At 35.3% G+C, this 18,142-nt stretch overlaps 1 protein-coding gene across 5 annotated transcripts in view; it reads left to right on the top strand.

The window, feature by feature from the left end:
• LOC127426181 (kazrin-like) overlaps nucleotides 1–18,142 on the top strand; it is a 243,124-nt gene that overhangs the window by 315 nt on the left and 224,667 nt on the right. For 4 of the 5 annotated variants that reach the window (XR_007894751.1, XM_051672811.1, XM_051672814.1 and 1 more), the window contains exon 2: nucleotides 31–207. Coding sequence is in view for 4 of the 5 variants with exons in the window: in XM_051672811.1 (XP_051528771.1) it covers nucleotides 132–207 (76 nt within the window). In the remaining variant the exon portion in view is untranslated. The remainder of the gene's footprint in view (nucleotides 1–30; nucleotides 208–18,142) is intronic. The other variant, XM_051672812.1, reaches the window with a different exon arrangement.

Below are 18,142 nucleotides of genomic sequence, written 5' to 3' on the forward strand. Positions count from 1 at the left end.
AGCTAAAATCTCTCTGCTAATCTTTACCAGCAGCTACCAGACTGATTTCAAAGGGGGATTGAAGATAGAAACCTTCTCTTCTGCTCTCCGTCCAGAGACTGACCAGTCTTGTCTAGTGGGACATCCCAGCCATGGAGGACACGCTTACCTGTACTCCCACCACCTTTTCCCAGGTGTTTGGCCGCCAAGGACAGCTGATGCAAGCTAGTGAGTACTGTTGCTCTTCTGTTATGTGCACCTATGTCAAATCACACTGGTACGTCAATGTTGATATTACTGTTATTGACCTGTTAGATGTTGTGAACTACATATATTCAAGATAAAGAGCTTTGATCTTCTAGTTTGATATCAGCAGGATTTATGCTTGTAATTTGGGGACAACAACCAAGGTTATTTCTGCCGAATTTCAAAAGGTAGTGCACAACTTTCCGACAGGCCTTAGGACAGAAAATATGGATAAACCCTGTCTGACTGTTTGCTTATGCTCTGTGAAAACTCATCTGGTGAGACCATGGTCCACTGCAAATCCTGATCTCTTGGTTTAGGCACCCAGAATGCAGAGAGAACCCTCTTCCCTGCTGCTTTCAGCCCACTAATGAGGTGCACACAGACAAGAAATTTGTCTGCTGGTGTGTATGTCTGCTTGCTTATAGATGTAGTGAACTTAATAAGTCAGTCATGAGGAACATGAAAGTTGTCTTGAGCAGCTGCAAATGTTTCACACCAGTGGATTTTTAAAGTAGATTTTTACAGTGAGGCTCACTGCTGTAATTTTGAAACAGTGCAATAATTCCTTGACAGCTTCATATATATTGCACTCTTAAGCATTGATGAATTATGTATTTTATCTAAAAAAAAAAAAAAAGGAAGAAGAAAGGAAGGAAAGAAAGAAAAAAGATCCAGTGCTATAAATAGAGGTACTGAATCATGCTGGTTCATAAGTTATGTCTCAGAGACTTTACTTCTGCCTTTTATGATTTATTTACAGGGTTTGTGTGATAGAGGTTTGTAAAAATGTACTAAAATCTTTCTGAACTCTCCATTTAAAGTGACCACAGACAGAAACGACTGACAAACAACTGCATGCCGACACATAACTTGGAATTAAATACTCTTATAATTTTATGTAGTTCACCGTCTGGTAAAATAATTTTTAAAATGTATTTTATTAATTTAATATATTGACATAGTGCTTATAGTAGTTATAGGTGACTGACACATTGTAAATAAACAATTCTTAAAATCATTGATTTGTTTTCCTTTATGCCTTTGGCAACAGTGTGGCTTATATCAAAATGCCAGGCTTACATTAGACTTTCACTCTCATTAAACCCCATTTTAAAAGTTACAGCTTAGATGTTGGTTGAGCAATCAAATTAAAATAAGACCTGCAGAAGAACACCATTATTCAAACAACAGTTTGTAAATGGCATACATACTGCCTGTAATAACAGTCCAAGCACATTTTAATTTGATGTTTAATTTGATGTATCTATACATTAATTTGCCAATTAGCAGAGGGATGCCATGCTTCTGAATCGGCATTCAAAAGCACTTGATTACTCACTTCTTCTGGGGCATATTCTGAAAGAGAGGGTACATCTTTGGATTTAAGTAGAACATTTCCTGAAATTTTACATTATATCAGTCAATGATGATTGTCTATTCTGCCTTCTGAGTTTACATTACTGCTTTCTTTCCAAAGCAACTCACAAAAAGTGCAAATATAGTGTTTAGCCCTGTTCGGACGGGATTAGTTTTCTAAACGATGTTTGAGTTTCAATTATTATCACCTGACATCTGAGATTTAATGTATTAAAGATCTCCGTGTTTATTACAGAGGTGGGAGTGCCTGATCTCTTCATTCATCCTCCAGATCATGAAGTGAATTTAAATTATTTATTTATTTATTTTTATTTTTTTTTACAGAAGTGTTCTTCAGTTACACTCCTCTGTGTCAGAGGTTGTTTAATTAGACTTAAAACACCAAAATAAAATTTTAGGGTAATCTTTACCCACAATAATTCAATATTGCCATGGTTGCAATAACCAATCCAATAACTTGGTCCATTTCACAAAGTGTAAAGAAATATTGCATTATCAGAGTGTTGGATTGTTCGAGTGTGTATTGTTAGTAAACTAGGCTTATTTTGGGGACAAATTTGTCTGAAGTAGTTAGAGTTATTAGTTTGGGTAAGTCTGTAGTAGGAATGGGAACCAAGAACCAGTTCTTATTCAAAACCGTATGATTTTCATGACTTTTAGGTCTGTCATTTTTTTACTAAAATACTCTGACAGTGTTTACGGAAACGCTATTTAGCGTCAGCGGTGCCTCTCTACTGAAACACAAAGTGCGACCAGTGTAGTTCGATTCCTGAACGAATTACTCATTCAAGCCGGTTTCTTTTCACCTATAATGCGACACGCACAGTGCGACCTGTGTAGTCCAAATCTTGAAAGAATGGCTCTTATGAGTAGGTTCTTTTTAGTGAATCTAAAACACTCCAGACAGAGCGATTACTGAATTAATCTCACTGACTTGGAAGTTATGACTTCTGTCATGTCCAGCTCGAAATAAACCAAGCACTGTTACCTTGTTATGTAATGTTTAACCTCCTGAGACTCCTGTGTGACTGCTGTGTGCATTTTCTATTCCCCTTTTTGATTTGTAACTAGTAGCCCCTAAGAAACATGCAAAAAAAAAAAAAAAAATCAAATTGTTTCTTATAATTCCAGGAATGTTGGTTATTCATGTTTTGAGACGTTACAGACATTACATCAGAAATTAGCAGAAATAATTCTGATTCAAAGTAATGGCCAGCATCATCCAAATACTGCCAACCATTTAAAAATAAATATTTTGCATTATAAATTCTGAATCTATGTACTGATTACCATTGTCCCATGTCTGCAAACATGTTGAGTGATCTAAACATCATCTGCAGCCTGAAACTGAACTTTAAATAGGAAGTTTGGATTGACTGTTTGGTCAGAATGAGTGTGGAAAATGATAATGTTTTACAAATATATTACTGTTTATGTGCAAAAAAACTTTATTAATATTATAAGTGAACCTCAAGGAACATTTTAAAATAACAAAAAAAGGCGTGTCATGACCCCTTTAAATCAGGCAGTGCAGTTAGTTCTGAATGGTTCTTCATAAAACAATGTGTAGAATTGTTTTTACTGGTGGTATAAAAGTCATAAAAAATTCTGTGAGCACACCTTTTGCAAGAATTATATTAAATTTATCTCTGATTTGTTAGATCTCTGCTGAAATTGGAAATATACTTATCATTTGGCAACAGACTGCTGAGCGCAGTAAATACAATAGAAATGATTATTAATAATAATTTCTATTTTATTATTATTATTATTATTTCAAAAAATTTCTTCCTCAAAAAATGAATCAATAATACCATAGATTTGGCTAGATTTGGGGTGGGGGTTGCAAGGTGATGCATTTACCCATGTTTCCATTGATCATTGTATAAATGGAAATGTATATAAAACAATATTTAGATAGCTCAGTAAACATAAGTGAGTGTTTTCGGGATGTTTTCAGGTTGGTGGGGGGAACAGGTATGATAGCAGTGAAATGGAATGGATGGATTGGGGCGGGGGTTGGATTTACAGGGATGAAAGTGTCTCTTTCTCTGCTTGCTCTCTAGAAATAGCAGAAACTTTTATAAATAATGCCCTTTCTTTGCTATATATCTGTGAACTCATTAGCGAAGCTTCACTGTTTGATATGCAGGAATGTATTAGTGTCTGCAGAGCGTGTGGCATTGCCATGATTAATATTCTGCGTGTTGCTTTGGAATGCTGAAAGCCTCTTTACTGAATTTGTGTTTCCGAAGTGCCTGAAGATGAGACTCCTCTGCAATATCTGAGCTTGAGCAGTGCCAAAATACTGTATGTATTACCATCAGCTCTCTCTCTCTCTCTCTCTCTCTCTCTCTCTCTCTCTCTCTCTCTCTCTCTATCTCTCTTTGAATGTTTTGCATTCTGGATCTTCCATAATGATGAGATTTTGTAGGTTCAAACATTCTGATCTGTCGTTCCCTCTGAACGCACTGGACATGGGTTTGTCTGAAGTTTCTGCCTTTATAAACAAAGGTTTTCTGCAGAGGAGCTAGTGCTTTTTTTGGTGCACTTTTGCCAAACAATTTTCTCTTTTAACACTGATCAAAGTGTCTTGGACTCTGTGTTTGTGAATGTACATTCTTTAAGTGTTTTGAAAGATCATCTTCTAGCAACAAAAAACTAAGCCACAGCATAGATTACAGTGGCATGGTGAGCCAATGCTTTTATGTGTTGTGATGGGTATGCACGAGAATGGCTGAGATCCAAGACTGTGCACTCACCCGCCAGCACACAGACTGTTTGGGCAGATGTAACAGACACGGCTGAATGGTGCAGTGAGTGTGTGAGTGCGTGTGTGTGCAGATGTTATTGATAGCACAGTATGCTGCACCAGTGATCCTAATGGGGACCTGCAGGGGGTGACTGAGTTACACGGTCCCAGGACGTAATGGCCTCCTTTTCTCAGTATGTGATCCCTTCTGTTTGATGGAGGAGTGCTTACTGTAGAAATAAGCCTTACCACTGTGAACTAAGACAATGAACACATACACATACATATTTTCCTGTCATTCTTTTCATGTTTTTCACTGTTCCTTCCAATACAGAAATCTGATACGTAATATTTATGTACAAAACTATACTTGTATACGTACAGTGTTGGGGAGTAACGGAATACATGTAACGGGATTACGTATTTAAAATACAAAATATAAGTAACTGTATTCCACTACAGTTACAATTTAAATCATTGGTAATTAGATTACAGTTACATTCAAAAAGTATTTTGATTACTGAAGAGATTACTTTGCATTTTATTGTCATTTGTTTCATTAAATATTTAGTCCTTTCAGATGGAAAACATTTATACATATAAATGATGCGATCCAAAGTGCATTTGAACAGCAGTGAAACACTTTCTTATGATGTGTTACATTCATACGAGCAGACAGAGAAGTACGTTTGAAGTAAGTTTGGAGCAGAAGAAATAGAAATAAACCTTGTGTAAATTGTCATCTTTACGCTAAGCTAAAATGCTATTTCTAGCCATTTTACATGCACGTTACCAGGCACAATCATATTTTTTTATCAAGAAAATTCATGTGGGATCATAATTTCTTTTCTTCTAGTAAGACCTTTGATATTAGGGCAAGAATCGTATTCTTGATAATAATTTTTGTATTGTTTTCCTGTAAAAATATCTAAAAATCCTTAAAACAAGATCAATTAGATTTGATCTTGTTTTAGAAACAACACTGCATAAGATATTTCAGTTTTTCAGAGAATGTATTTTTAACATGTGTATTTTGTCTTACTGTACTGGCAGAGTTTTTATAGTCAAAACAAGTGAAAAAATCTACCAGTGCTGAAGAAGTAATCCAAAGTATTTAGAATACGTTACTGACCTTGAGTAATCTAACGGAATATGTTACAAATTACATTTTACAGCATGTATTCTGTAATCTGTAGTGGAATACATTTCAAAAGTAACTCTCCCAACCCTATATACGTATGCCACTTATGTTTCAAAATACTACAAAAACTGCATATTTTTATATATATTTTACATATTTTACAACATATATGGCACATATGTTTTTATAAATTCCAACACATCACATGTATGGGTCCCTATAACATACAGTATATGACATATTTCTATGAATTCCTAGATATCACATGTATGGATATTTTACATTGTAAAGTGAAAAACCATATACTTTAGATTAAATGTCACAAACAAATAGTGGAATTAGAAATATGAACATATATGCCCACATTTATGGACTATAATTATATATATGGGTATTTCTTCAGTTTGGTCGATTTCATGTCCTTTGTGAGCTGAGTATTTTTATTGGGCACCAATCAAGCTGTAATTTTGCTAAATTAAGCAGAAAGTGAGAAAATATAATTTAGAATGCATAAAATGTTAGCTATTAAAATGAACCTTAGCAAGACAAAGGAGCGTCCAATTTTTTTCCAAAAATTTTACAAATATCATTTCCATCTCTGTCATTTCCACCACAGAATTGTATTAAACAAAATACATAATTTACACTGTGGTGGAAATTTTCATGACTTAAAAAAAAAAAAAGACATAAACATTCTGTGATCCATATACATACACTGTTAGACATCCTTAGTAGACAAATGTAAAACATTTAGAGTGTGAAAAATGTTTTAACAAGAATTTTTTAGTAATCCACAGTGCTAAAAATGCCAAAAGTTAAAGGTGCATTCAGTAGCTTTTTGATGTATGTTGTTTTGGACTTACACTGATGCAATAGTTTTTAGTTGCAGATGCCATTGTAGAAATTCACTATTCACAATGAGCCATAATTAATGCAACCCATGAGTTAAAGTGTTCATTAACAAAGCGGATACTGAGATTAAGTGAGTAGTATTCAGTTGGTCATGTGATTCTAACATGGCAGCCTCCATGAGGGGACCCTCTGCATGTAGATTAAAACAGCTTTTATAAAATTACTGATATAACTGGATTCTTCATCACATGTGAGAGCTCATGATATTATACATACATTTCAAAATTACAATTAAATTCTTAAGGATTACAACTTTTTTAATGAGGAAAGAATTATTGAGTGCACCTTTAAAGAACTCTACTGTATGTTCATTTATGGCCACACATGAAAATTTCTGTACGGGTACATAAAAAAGTAATAAATATAAAGTACATCTGAAATTATGAAGAAAAATTATTTTTTTATTATCAGTTATCGACAATTTCAATTATTCAGGTTTTGAGCGGAATATGATAATATAGCAGATGTGTTGAATAGCAATTGAAGAATCTCATTAAATGAATTATTAGTTTGTTAAAATAAAATAAAAAAAGAATATAGCATTATATCAAAGAAATCTATTGTCTTAAAAGATGACGTAATGACACAAAATTTGATTAGTAGAAAATAAAAATGAAAATAATTGTCTTCAAAGTTTCCTTGATTATTTTTAGACAGGAAATTCAGTAGGACACACCTACTGAACTTGATTGGAACCTAAGCCAAGACGTAAATTGTAAGAAGTTATATTTTTGTCTCTCATACCATAAAAAAAAAAATCAGTTGTAACTTGATTATGATATCAATTTACTGTCCTGCAGTGTGACGATTTTTTTCTATTGATTCTAACAGTTATTTTCATTATTGTTCTAAATTTACACTCACGGAGCACCTTATTAGGTACACCTGGACACCTACTTATTCATGCGATTATATAATCATCCAATCGTGTGGCAGCAGAGCAATGAATAAAATCATGCAGATACGGGTCAGGAGCTTCAGTTTATGTTCACATCAGCCATCAGAATGGGGAAAAAAAAATTATCTCAGTGATTTCGACCATAGCATGATTGTTGGTGCCAGACAGGCTGGTTTGAGTATTTCTGTAACTATTGACCTCCTGGGATTTTCACGCACAACAGTCTCTAGAGTTTACTCAGAATGGTGCCAAAAACAAAAAAACATCCAGCGAGCGGCAGTTCTGTGGGCGAAAACACCTTGTTGATGAGAGAAGTCAATGGAGAATGGCCAGACTGGTTTGAGCTGACAGAAAGGCTACAGTAATTTAGATAACCCCTCTGTACAATTGTGGTGAGCAGAAGCATCTCAGAATGTCAGATGGCCTACAACAGCAGAAGACCATGTCTGGCACTTAATTAAGAGCATAGTGTTCCTAATAAAGTGCTTAGTGAGTGTATATAGACACAAATTGCATAAAGAAACTTGAAGGTCAAATTCTAATTAGCTTCAAAAGCACTTATTTTAAACTGTCCTGCTGTGTGCTAAATTGCATCTATATCTACTTAAAACAGCAATTTTCTTTCTAATTTTAAATGAGAGATTACTTGGAATAATTGCACTTTTAAAATTAGTCACATCCCAAATTGAAAATTGAAAAAACTTAAATAGAGTTGAACAGTTGCATAAAAACAGTTGCAAAACTGTCCCTTATACAAATATAATTTTAACCTAAAGTATTAATGTAAAAAAAAAAAAAAGTTCACGTCCATTTCCATTTGTTAACTACTCATAAACACTTGTAGACAAAAGCTATTTAACAATCTGGTATTAATTAGGAATAATTTGAATTCAAAGGTGTGCTATAACTCATAAGTTTTCTATAACACAATTCAAAGCTAATTTGTTATACATTATTTGTTTAATGTTAAATTTAAAGTTGCATGATAACGGTATGTATATCTATTATGCCCTGGTAGAGTGTGGTACTCTCTCTGTCCAGCTTTGTTCTGGGAGAACTTTTTTGTTATCGGTTTGCTACTGCCAAGTCTGTTTGCACAGAGCCCAAGAATAAGTCACCTTTCTGCACCATTGGTCCAGTGCAGTAGAGGTGATACGGCAGTGGAAAAACAATTGCATCAACAGAATTGTCTAGCAGTAGACATATCTTCTGTCACCTCTAGAGAGAGGGCCAGTCACAGAACTGTCCTAAAGCCCTTTTTATAGCAGACAGAGTATAATCAGAGCTATCCGGATACAGCACGTACAAAAAAGCAAAATGGTTATCTTGGAAATTTAAGCCACACTAGAAAATATATGAGCGTCTTTGCATTACTATACATTGTGCTATAAGATTGTGCATACTTTTCAAGCAAAACATTTCACAAAAAATGTTTGTTGGATTTAAATGCTAAAAGAATAAATGCATTGTTCACAAATATGGAACATTTTCTGGTATAGGACAGTTTCTGGTTGTCAAACGTTAGTGGAACATGTGTTCATGAGTAGAACTACACATGTGGTTACTCTGCTAGGACACCTGTGTGAACGTTCGGGCGACTGACTTGGAACCAGTTGGTTAAAAGTTGAAAAAATGGTTAATAAGGAAAGGTCTAGCATTATTTGCTTCCAGATGCCACTTAGTTTAATATTTTGTTTAGGCAGTAGTCCATTTCTGCCACTGACAATTTGTAATAATGATAAATGCCACAACAATACAGAGCCACATTGCTTTCTCATTCATCTACAGTACGATTATTCCACCATATGTTTTCAAGCATATTTTCAAGGTATTTTAGAAGCTTACAGACTGTCGCTGTAATGTACACATTAGTTACTCGCAGTTCTTTTACAGAGTGTGTACTGCACTATTGATATTTTTTGAGGTAGAAAGTGGTAAAAAGATCAAACTGCAAAACATGATAGTCTCTTTGCAGTGGTTAAATCTGCATTGACTGGAGTCAATCGATGTCCCTTCTGGGGCCTGACAATCACTCAATCAGTCAATGGAAGCCTACTTTTCACTGTTACTGAATCTCACAGCCATTCGATTATTGGCTTGGGAAGCAGCTGAGATGGCATCGTTTGATGTTTATGCCATTCGATTTTACTTTCTACTTACTGTAACCGCACAGTTTTGTAGAGCAGCTTTTTATACCAGTGAGAATTTGCTGATCGACTGCTGCAAACGTCAATTTCGAAAACTGTAGGGTTCACAATTGGACAGAAATCCACATTACTTCAAAGTCTATTTGAAAGAAACAGGCATTAAGTGGCAATGCAGCTGTTAGTGCAGAAAAGGCTTAGCTTAAAGGAAGAGCGTGCTGATTAGAATATTCTCATGAATACACGCAGGGTCCAGTTTTGTTTGAATGTAAGCTTTGGAGTTTGAAGATTTCTGACCTATTTCACTTATAATAGGAAAAGTGATGTAACACTCTCTAAACTGCACACAACCCTTCCCCTGGAGAGTTTCTGTAAGGAATAAGATCAAAACTTATAACCCACTATATATACACACCACATGAGCTTGTGTGGATTTGCCTCATGCTGTTTAGGTGTGATTTTAGGCTGGTTTCATCCGATTGACGGGTTACTTGGAGCCCTAAAATTGCTTTTGGATATCAGCCCCTACACATGATGTTCTGAAGTGCTCTGAATAGTGTTTACATCTGAGGGAATATATTTTGACAGAGGCAGCTGGCAAGACTTGAGCAGCTAAAGAACTTCCTGCATGCAAATTTGTTTTCTCCTGAAACCACTTCAAAGGGATCAAATAATATGTCTGTGGCAAGTACGTCTTATTTTTAATTCATTTATTTTGAAAATTTGACACGTCATCTGGAATGTGGGATTAAATCCACATAGTTCATATTCATTATGTAACTTGAAGACTGCTTAATATTATCAGATCTTCCCACCCTCGTTTCTCAATTTCTCCTCTTTTTTTGCAAAGAAAAAGGGGTCGACTTTTTTACGCAAATAAGACTTTTGTTTTATGTAGTTTTTTTCATATGCAAATTTAAAATAAAGTTATAATGAAAGGACTTGTCATGTTTTGTCAACATACTACCCGTTAGCGACTACTAACGGAACGGAAGTGCTCAAGCGGCTTACTGTTGCTATGTTTACCTCCGCAGACAAACGTGACTGTTCTCTAGTGTCTACCAAGTGAAAATACACACTTTGACTATCTTGTCATTTAAAACTGCTCTATGTGATTTTTTTCATGGAAAGGTGTGCAAAACAAATGTCCTACTCCCTGAAAGATATTAATAAAATAATTGTTGTGAGATATCTCTCTGTGACAACATTAGACTCTGTAAACAGCAAACAAAAATGTGTCTGTGGGCTGCGGTCTCTGACTCTTTCTGGCAGTCAATCATTTTGCGTGTTCTCATGGTATTGTAGTTGCAGTGAATTATTGAGGCTTAATGCCATTTTTATGCCATGTTGCTCATAACAGTTGTCAGTTGAGGGCGCTATTTTGCTGCTGTTATTTTTGACAACAGCTCCTGCTCGATGTCGGTCTCAAAAGCTCATTTGGTATCTTTGAAATACAGGGTTTTGGAAAGAGGGGGTGTGGCTAATCCAACATCTTAGCTTGTGGAAATTCTAGAACGGCTAAAATTGCTTACAGCACCTTTAACTTTTTTAGTTACTGAAATGTCTGGAAATCCTGTTGAAGACTTTTTAGAATATATGGATGTTTCTTCAAGTCTCGTTAAACATTTTTCACACTCTCATTAGTTTATTTAATCCTATAACGCCACCTGTATCAAATTTGATATGCTATGTTCTAAAGCCTGTGCATCATTAACATAATCAAAATTTTGCCGAAAATCCTGTTATCTGCACTGTACTAGATGTCTGCTGCCACCTTGTGGACGTTTCTGGGCATTTCTTGATTTAAAAATATATTTAATTTTGTTTTCCAAAAATGTCCGCTTTTGTGTTGCATGCACTCATTTTTTTAAGTGAAATCTTTGCTGATTTTAATAAAGTAAAAGTGACAGTAATGATTATATTGTTACTGATATTTTAAAATGAGTATTTGCTGAATATAAGCAACTTGTGCTTGGTTAAAAATGTGCATATTATTTTATTGAAAAAGCAAATCATAATCCATGTATCAATATGATACAACAGGCTTTTGAGGAATATCTCTCAATCACCATTACATTCCATTCATGCCCACCACAAAAAAAATCACAGAGCTTTGAAAATTCTGACATATGCTTTTTATAAGATATATTTAAAGTGTGAACTAATATTTTTGTGTATTTTCAAATATTCTGCCTGCTCTGTCATTATAAAGAATTTTACATTACAAGCTATTATGATGCCATTATGATGTCATCTTACCATAAGTTCCTGAGACCCAGCGAAATTTATTTACAATTTTCCTTTTTTAAATGTCGATATAGTGTTTGGTGCATTAAATACATATGATAAAAAAAAATTATTGTTGAAGAATATTTTATCCATATTGTATTTGATGTGCTGAATTGAACTGTTATACATTTCAATTCATATTTATAGACAAAGGAGAGAAAGTTGTCATGGCCAAACTCTCAAAAATGTTGTATATCTAAAAAGCCCAGGGAGTCCTCTGATAATATCACAAGATTTACCACTGTAGCATGTATGGGCTAATAAAAAACTTAAATAACAAATGTCCTACAAAAAAATTAATAGTTTGTCTAATGGTACTAAAACAGTTTAAGTTCCAAAAATTAGAATTTTCTGACAATTCTTTCATGTATGTCAGGATTTACAGGGTTAATTTATCTACTGACAATGAACACTACAAATTGTATGTACACTGATGGCCAAAAGTTTGGAATAATGTACAGATTTTTTTGTTTCGGTAGGAAATTGGTACTTTAATTCACCAAAGTGGCATTCAACTGATCACAAAGTATAGTCAGGACATTACTGATGTAAAAAACAGCACCATCACTATTTGAAAAAAGTCATTTTTGATCAAACCTAGACAGGCCCCATTTCCAGCAGCCATCACTCCAACACCTTATCCTTGAGGAATCATGATAAATTGCTAATTTGGTACTAGAAAATCACTTGCCATTATATCAAACACAGTTGAAAGCTATTTGGTTCGTTAAATGAAGCTTAAAATTGTCTTTGTGTTTGTTTTTGAGTTGTCACAGTATGCAATAGACTGGCATGTCTTAAGGTCAATATTAGGTCAAAAATGGCAAAAAAGAAACAGCTTTCTCTAGAAACTCGTCAGTCAATCATTGTTTTGAGGAATGAAGGCTATACAATGCTTGAAATTGCCAAAAAAACTGAAGATTTCATTCAAAGGTGTACACTACAGTCTTCAAAGACAAAGGACAACTGGCTCTAACAAGGACAGAAAGAGATGTGGAAGACCAGATGTACAACTAAACAAGAGGATAAGTACATCAGAGTCTCTAGTTTGAGAAATAGATGCCTCTCATGTCCTCAGCTGACAGCTTCATTGAATTCTACCCGCTCAACACCAGTTTCATGTACAACAGTAAAGAGAAGACTCAGGGCTGCAGGCCTTATGGGAAGAATTGCAAAGAAAAAGCCACTTTTGAAACAGAAAAACAAAAAGAAAAGGTTAGAGTGGGCAAAGAAACACAGACATTGGACAACAGATAATTGGAAAAGAGTGTTATGGATCTTAACCCCATTGAGCTTTTGTGGGATCAGCTAGACTGTAAGGTGCGTGAGAAGTGCCCGACAAGACAGCCACATCTATGGCAAAAAAGATGAAATCTTTAAATCTGTTTCTTTTAATAAAAATCAACCCCTGGGACATGACATTACATGTAAAATGAAAATGAAAATGAAAATACCCCCCCCTTAGACCAGGATTTATTTCACACCTTTCTGAATTTCTGCAGTTGGGGGCAATTGTAATCTTTTTTTCATGTCAAGAAACCTTGTACTACAATTTTATTGCAATGGACTTGTTTTTAGATTAGCTTTCTTTCATGCTTCAGTAGCCAAGCATTCATTTTTAACTTCTGAAACAAGAGATTATGCTGCTCTCTCTTTTCCTTTGAGAAAATAATTTTAATCACTTGCAGCCTCTTTGGTCCCTTTATATAGGATTTATATTCAACCTTAGCGTAAATATGAAATTGAATGCATTTATTTTTGCTGGCAACAGCTGTATATTTATCTTTAAATGGTCTTTTTATGCCCCTGCATATCTCAAAGCTTGAGGGACACCTAAATAACTTTGTTTTAGGCATGAATGTACATGACAAAATGGATGTTAAACATTAAATAAATCATTTGTCACCCCAAGCGTGAGTCATATAATGTGATTTTGGTTGATATAACCTTTAAAAGTTGCACAATTGCTGGAATTTTCCATGCTGCTTGCTTGTTTGTTGGTTAGAAAGCCATCTGCATTAGCTAAATAAAAACACATTATTGCACATTTTTTATTTCATTTACTACCATGTAGAGATACTGCACACTTAACTCTGTAATTATCTATTTTCATTGTTAGACACATACTGCTCTCCCATCTGTGTGCAAGACGTGACTTGAATATTAAAACATTACATTTTACTGCTCAATAGAGATGAGTCTCCTGACATCAGCTAGGGTAGACGTGGTCTTTTTCTTCATCAAACACTACTGGCTCAGCCTGTAGGATTGGGACATATTATCGAACATGGGTGGAATATTCTGCGTGCTTTTGCTAGATGTACTAAGAATGTGTTGAATGTTATATACTTTGACTTTCATTTGACTTGAGGCTCCAGCCTTATCTTTTCTGATTCTCCCTCATCCTTTGCTCAAGGAGGAGTGTTGCTGTCAGTTGCTTGCAAAATGGCAAGATACTAACAAACAATTCAGCTTGTGTTGACACACGGGGATTGAGAGGTACGACAAAAGGGGTTTATTCTGAGCAAGTTTAAGGAAAATGAGGACACTGCGAGGAGTTCTGATGACAGCAGCCACATTTGCTTTGCTTGGTGACATGTAATAGACTAAAGCTTATTAATGATCAGTCACACTTTGGATTCCTCCAGGCTGGTCTTGATTTAGACATCTGAGACAGCGCTGGGGTAAACTTTTACCACTGATTTAAAATGATTAAAGCTATTACTGCAGTGAGAGGTAAATTCAGGAGTTTAAAGGTTAAAGATGAACATTGACATTCTGTACTCAACAGTGTTATGATAATGCCTATATAATTTCAGATTCCCGGGGGGATCCTTCAATTCTTAATTTCATTCATTATCATCATAATCTGGTAGTTTAAATGGACCCAAAGTTAAAGCCCCATGAAATCGCTTGACGAGTGCGGTTTGAAACAGGGGTGTCTTAATTTCAGTAAAAAAACTGGAGAGTCCCATATTAATAATAATAATTCTCATTCTAGAGAGCATTTGATTGGACAGTGCAAAATGTGTCATCAATATTTTTGGTCCATTTTTCCAGAGAGAAAAAGACTAAAGAAAGGATAAGTTCACCCAGTCTCATCATTTACTCACTCTCAAGCCATCCCAGATGTGTATGACTTTCTTTCTTCTGCAGAACACAAATTCAACTCTGTAGGTCCTCACAATGCAAGTGAATGGTGACCAGAACTTTGAATCTTTGAAAATAACATAAAAGCAGAATAAAAGTAATCCATACAACTCCAGTGGTTAAATCCATATATTCAGAAGCGATATGATAGGTGTGGGTGAGAAACAAATCAATATTTAAGTCCTTTTTTTCTATAAATCTCCGCCTTTGACCAGCCCTGACCAGTAGGTGGCGATGTGTATGAAGAATGCGAATTGCCGAAAAACAAAAGAAGAAGAATGTGAAAGTGGACATTTATAGTCATACATAAATTATGTATTATTTTGCCAACTAGGATACAGCCAGCTTTTGGGTGAACCATAAAACATGTTTGAATAAATTTCCAGTATAATAATACGACAGGTCTGTCAGTTTTTGACATTCTAGGGTACAGCAGCAGACACCTTGTGTGCCGCTGTATAAAGTTCATTGTGTGTAGCCCAGTAAAGATGGATGATTGACACAACATGACAGTAAAACTTTGGTTTTGACAACCTAGCTATGGGCAATATACGTGTCTTTGACAAGCTTAAAGGCTGCCTGAGCTTTGAAATGCCTGGATCTGCATTGTTCAAATATGGATGGAAGGTAACGATCACAATCCATAGTGTAGGCACTCTATAGGCCGCTCATGTCTGACTTATGGAAGAGGAAAAGCTGACCCTCTGCACTCTTCTTAACTGTCTTTTTTCTTGTGTCTCCATCAGATTGACTAACAGCAGGATGAGGTCATATTCAGCAGCAGCAGACAGAAGGAAAATAAGACAGGAGTGAATAGATTAATGCATGCAGGTCTTGCTTTTGTGCAGGATGAGTGATCCATCCATCATGTAGCTAAGAGCCAACTCTCCTTGCACTTTGAGCAGAGATGTATAAAATGAACAGAAATGGCTGTAATGAGACTAAACTCAGTGAAAAACAACATGATTATATACATTAGCTATGTTTGAAATAGCATAGCTGTTACCATACTACTTTTACTATTTCTGCAGCATGAAGTATGTTTACTGTGCACAGTATGCTATCTTCTGAATGGCATACTAACATAATATTACTATTTCTGCAGTGTGTATACTGTGCACAGTATGCAAATTTATGCAAATGCTATCTTCGGAATGGCATACAACCATACTATTATTTTTTCTGCAGCATGCAGTTTGTATACTATGCAGCATATGCAAATGTTTTGTATGATATCTTAGGAATGGCATACTAACATACTATTACTATTTATGCACTATGCAGTATGTATACTGCGCACAGTATGGACATTTTCTGTGCTTTATCTTTGGAATGGCATACTACCGTACTACTACTATTTCTTCAGTATGCAGTACGTATACTGTGCAGAGTATGAAAAATGTCTGTGTATGCTATGTTTGAAATGGCATACTACGATAATACTACAATTTCTGCAGCATGAAGTATGTATACTGTGCACAGTATGCTATATTCAGAATGGCATACTAATATAATATTACTCTTTCTGCAGTGCATATACTGTGCACGGTATGCAAATGTTCTAAATGCTATCTTTGGAATGGTACACAACCATACTATTATTATTTCTGCAGCATGCCCTTTGTATAATATGCAGAGTATGCAAATGTTTTGTATGATATCTTCGGAATGGCATACTAATATACTATTACTATTTATGCAGTATTTATACTGCAAACAGTGGAACTTTTCTATGTGCTATCTTTGGAATGGCACACTACTACTATTTCTTCAGTATGCAGTATGTATACTGAGCAGAGTATGCACATTTCAGTATATGCTATGTTTGAAATGGCATTCAATACCATACTACTACTATTTATTCTGTATGCTGTATGTATACTGAGTATGCAATTTTTTTTGTGTATGTTATCTTCGGAATAGCATTCTACCATGCTACAACTATTTCTGCAGTATGCAGTATGTATACAGTGCACAGTATGCAAATTTTCTGTATGCTATCTTCAGAATGGCATGCTACTATACTAATCCTACTATTTCTGAAGTATGTATACTGTGCAAAGTATGTACCAAAAAGCATACTACCAAACTATTAATACTTCTGTATTATGCATACTGTGCAAAGTATGCAAATTTGTGTATGCATTCTTTAGAATAGCATATTACCATACTTTTACTATTTTTGCAGTATACAGAATATATACTGTGCACAGTATGCAAGATTTCTGTATGCTATCGTCAGATTGGCATACTACCATATTTCTCTTACAATTTTTGCAGTATGCAGTTAGTATACTGGGAAAAGTATGCACATTTTGCATATGCTATCTTCGGAATAGCATACTACATACTATTACTATTTCTGCAGTATGTATACTGTGCAGAGTATGCACATTTCTGTATGCTATCTTTGGAATAGCATACTACCATGAAACTCTTATTATTTCTGCAGTGTACAAAATGAATACTGTGCACGGTATGAACATTCTCGGTGTGTATGGAATACCCAAATGACCTACATTTGTAATAATGTGCAGTATACAACAGAGAGCACGCTGTGCAGAATACTGTATTCCATAATCCAATGGGCTTTACTTGACCTTCAATTTCCAGTGTGAAATCATTATTCTTTTATTTGATAGAAATGCCAAAAGTGAAGACACCTTTCCACAAAACTGAATTAAACATGCAAAATAACCACATTTATTTTACCCAATATACAGTTGTGCTCAAAAGTTTGCATACCCTTGGAGAATTGGTAATATATGTACCATTTTTAAAGAAAACATGAGTGAGCAGGCAAAACACATTTCTTTTATTTCTTATGGGATTCATATTCAACTGTAGGTTATAACAGAATGGCACAATCATGGAAAAAATGAAATGACCCCTGTTCAGTAGTCTGCATACCCTTAGTTCTTAATACTGTGTATTGCCCCCTTTAGCATCAATGACAGCGTGCAGTTTTTTGTAATAGTTGTCTATGAGGCCCCAAATTCTTGCAGGTGGTATAGCTGCCCATTCGTCTTGGCAAAATGCCTCCAGGTCATGCAAAGTCTTTGGTTGTCTTGCATGAACCGCACGTTTGAGATCTCCCCAGAGTGGCTCGATGATATTAAGGTCAGGAGACTGTGATGGTCACTCCAGAACCTTCACCTTTTTCTGCTGTAACCACTGGAGGGTCAACTTGGCCTTGTGCTTAGGGTCATTGTCGTGCTGGAAAGTCCAAGAGCGTCCCATGCGTAGCTTTT

The sequence above is a fragment of the Myxocyprinus asiaticus genome, chromosome 35, assembly GCF_019703515.2.
Source record: "Myxocyprinus asiaticus isolate MX2 ecotype Aquarium Trade chromosome 35, UBuf_Myxa_2, whole genome shotgun sequence".
NCBI classification, from domain to species: domain Eukaryota; kingdom Metazoa; phylum Chordata; class Actinopteri; order Cypriniformes; family Catostomidae; genus Myxocyprinus; species Myxocyprinus asiaticus.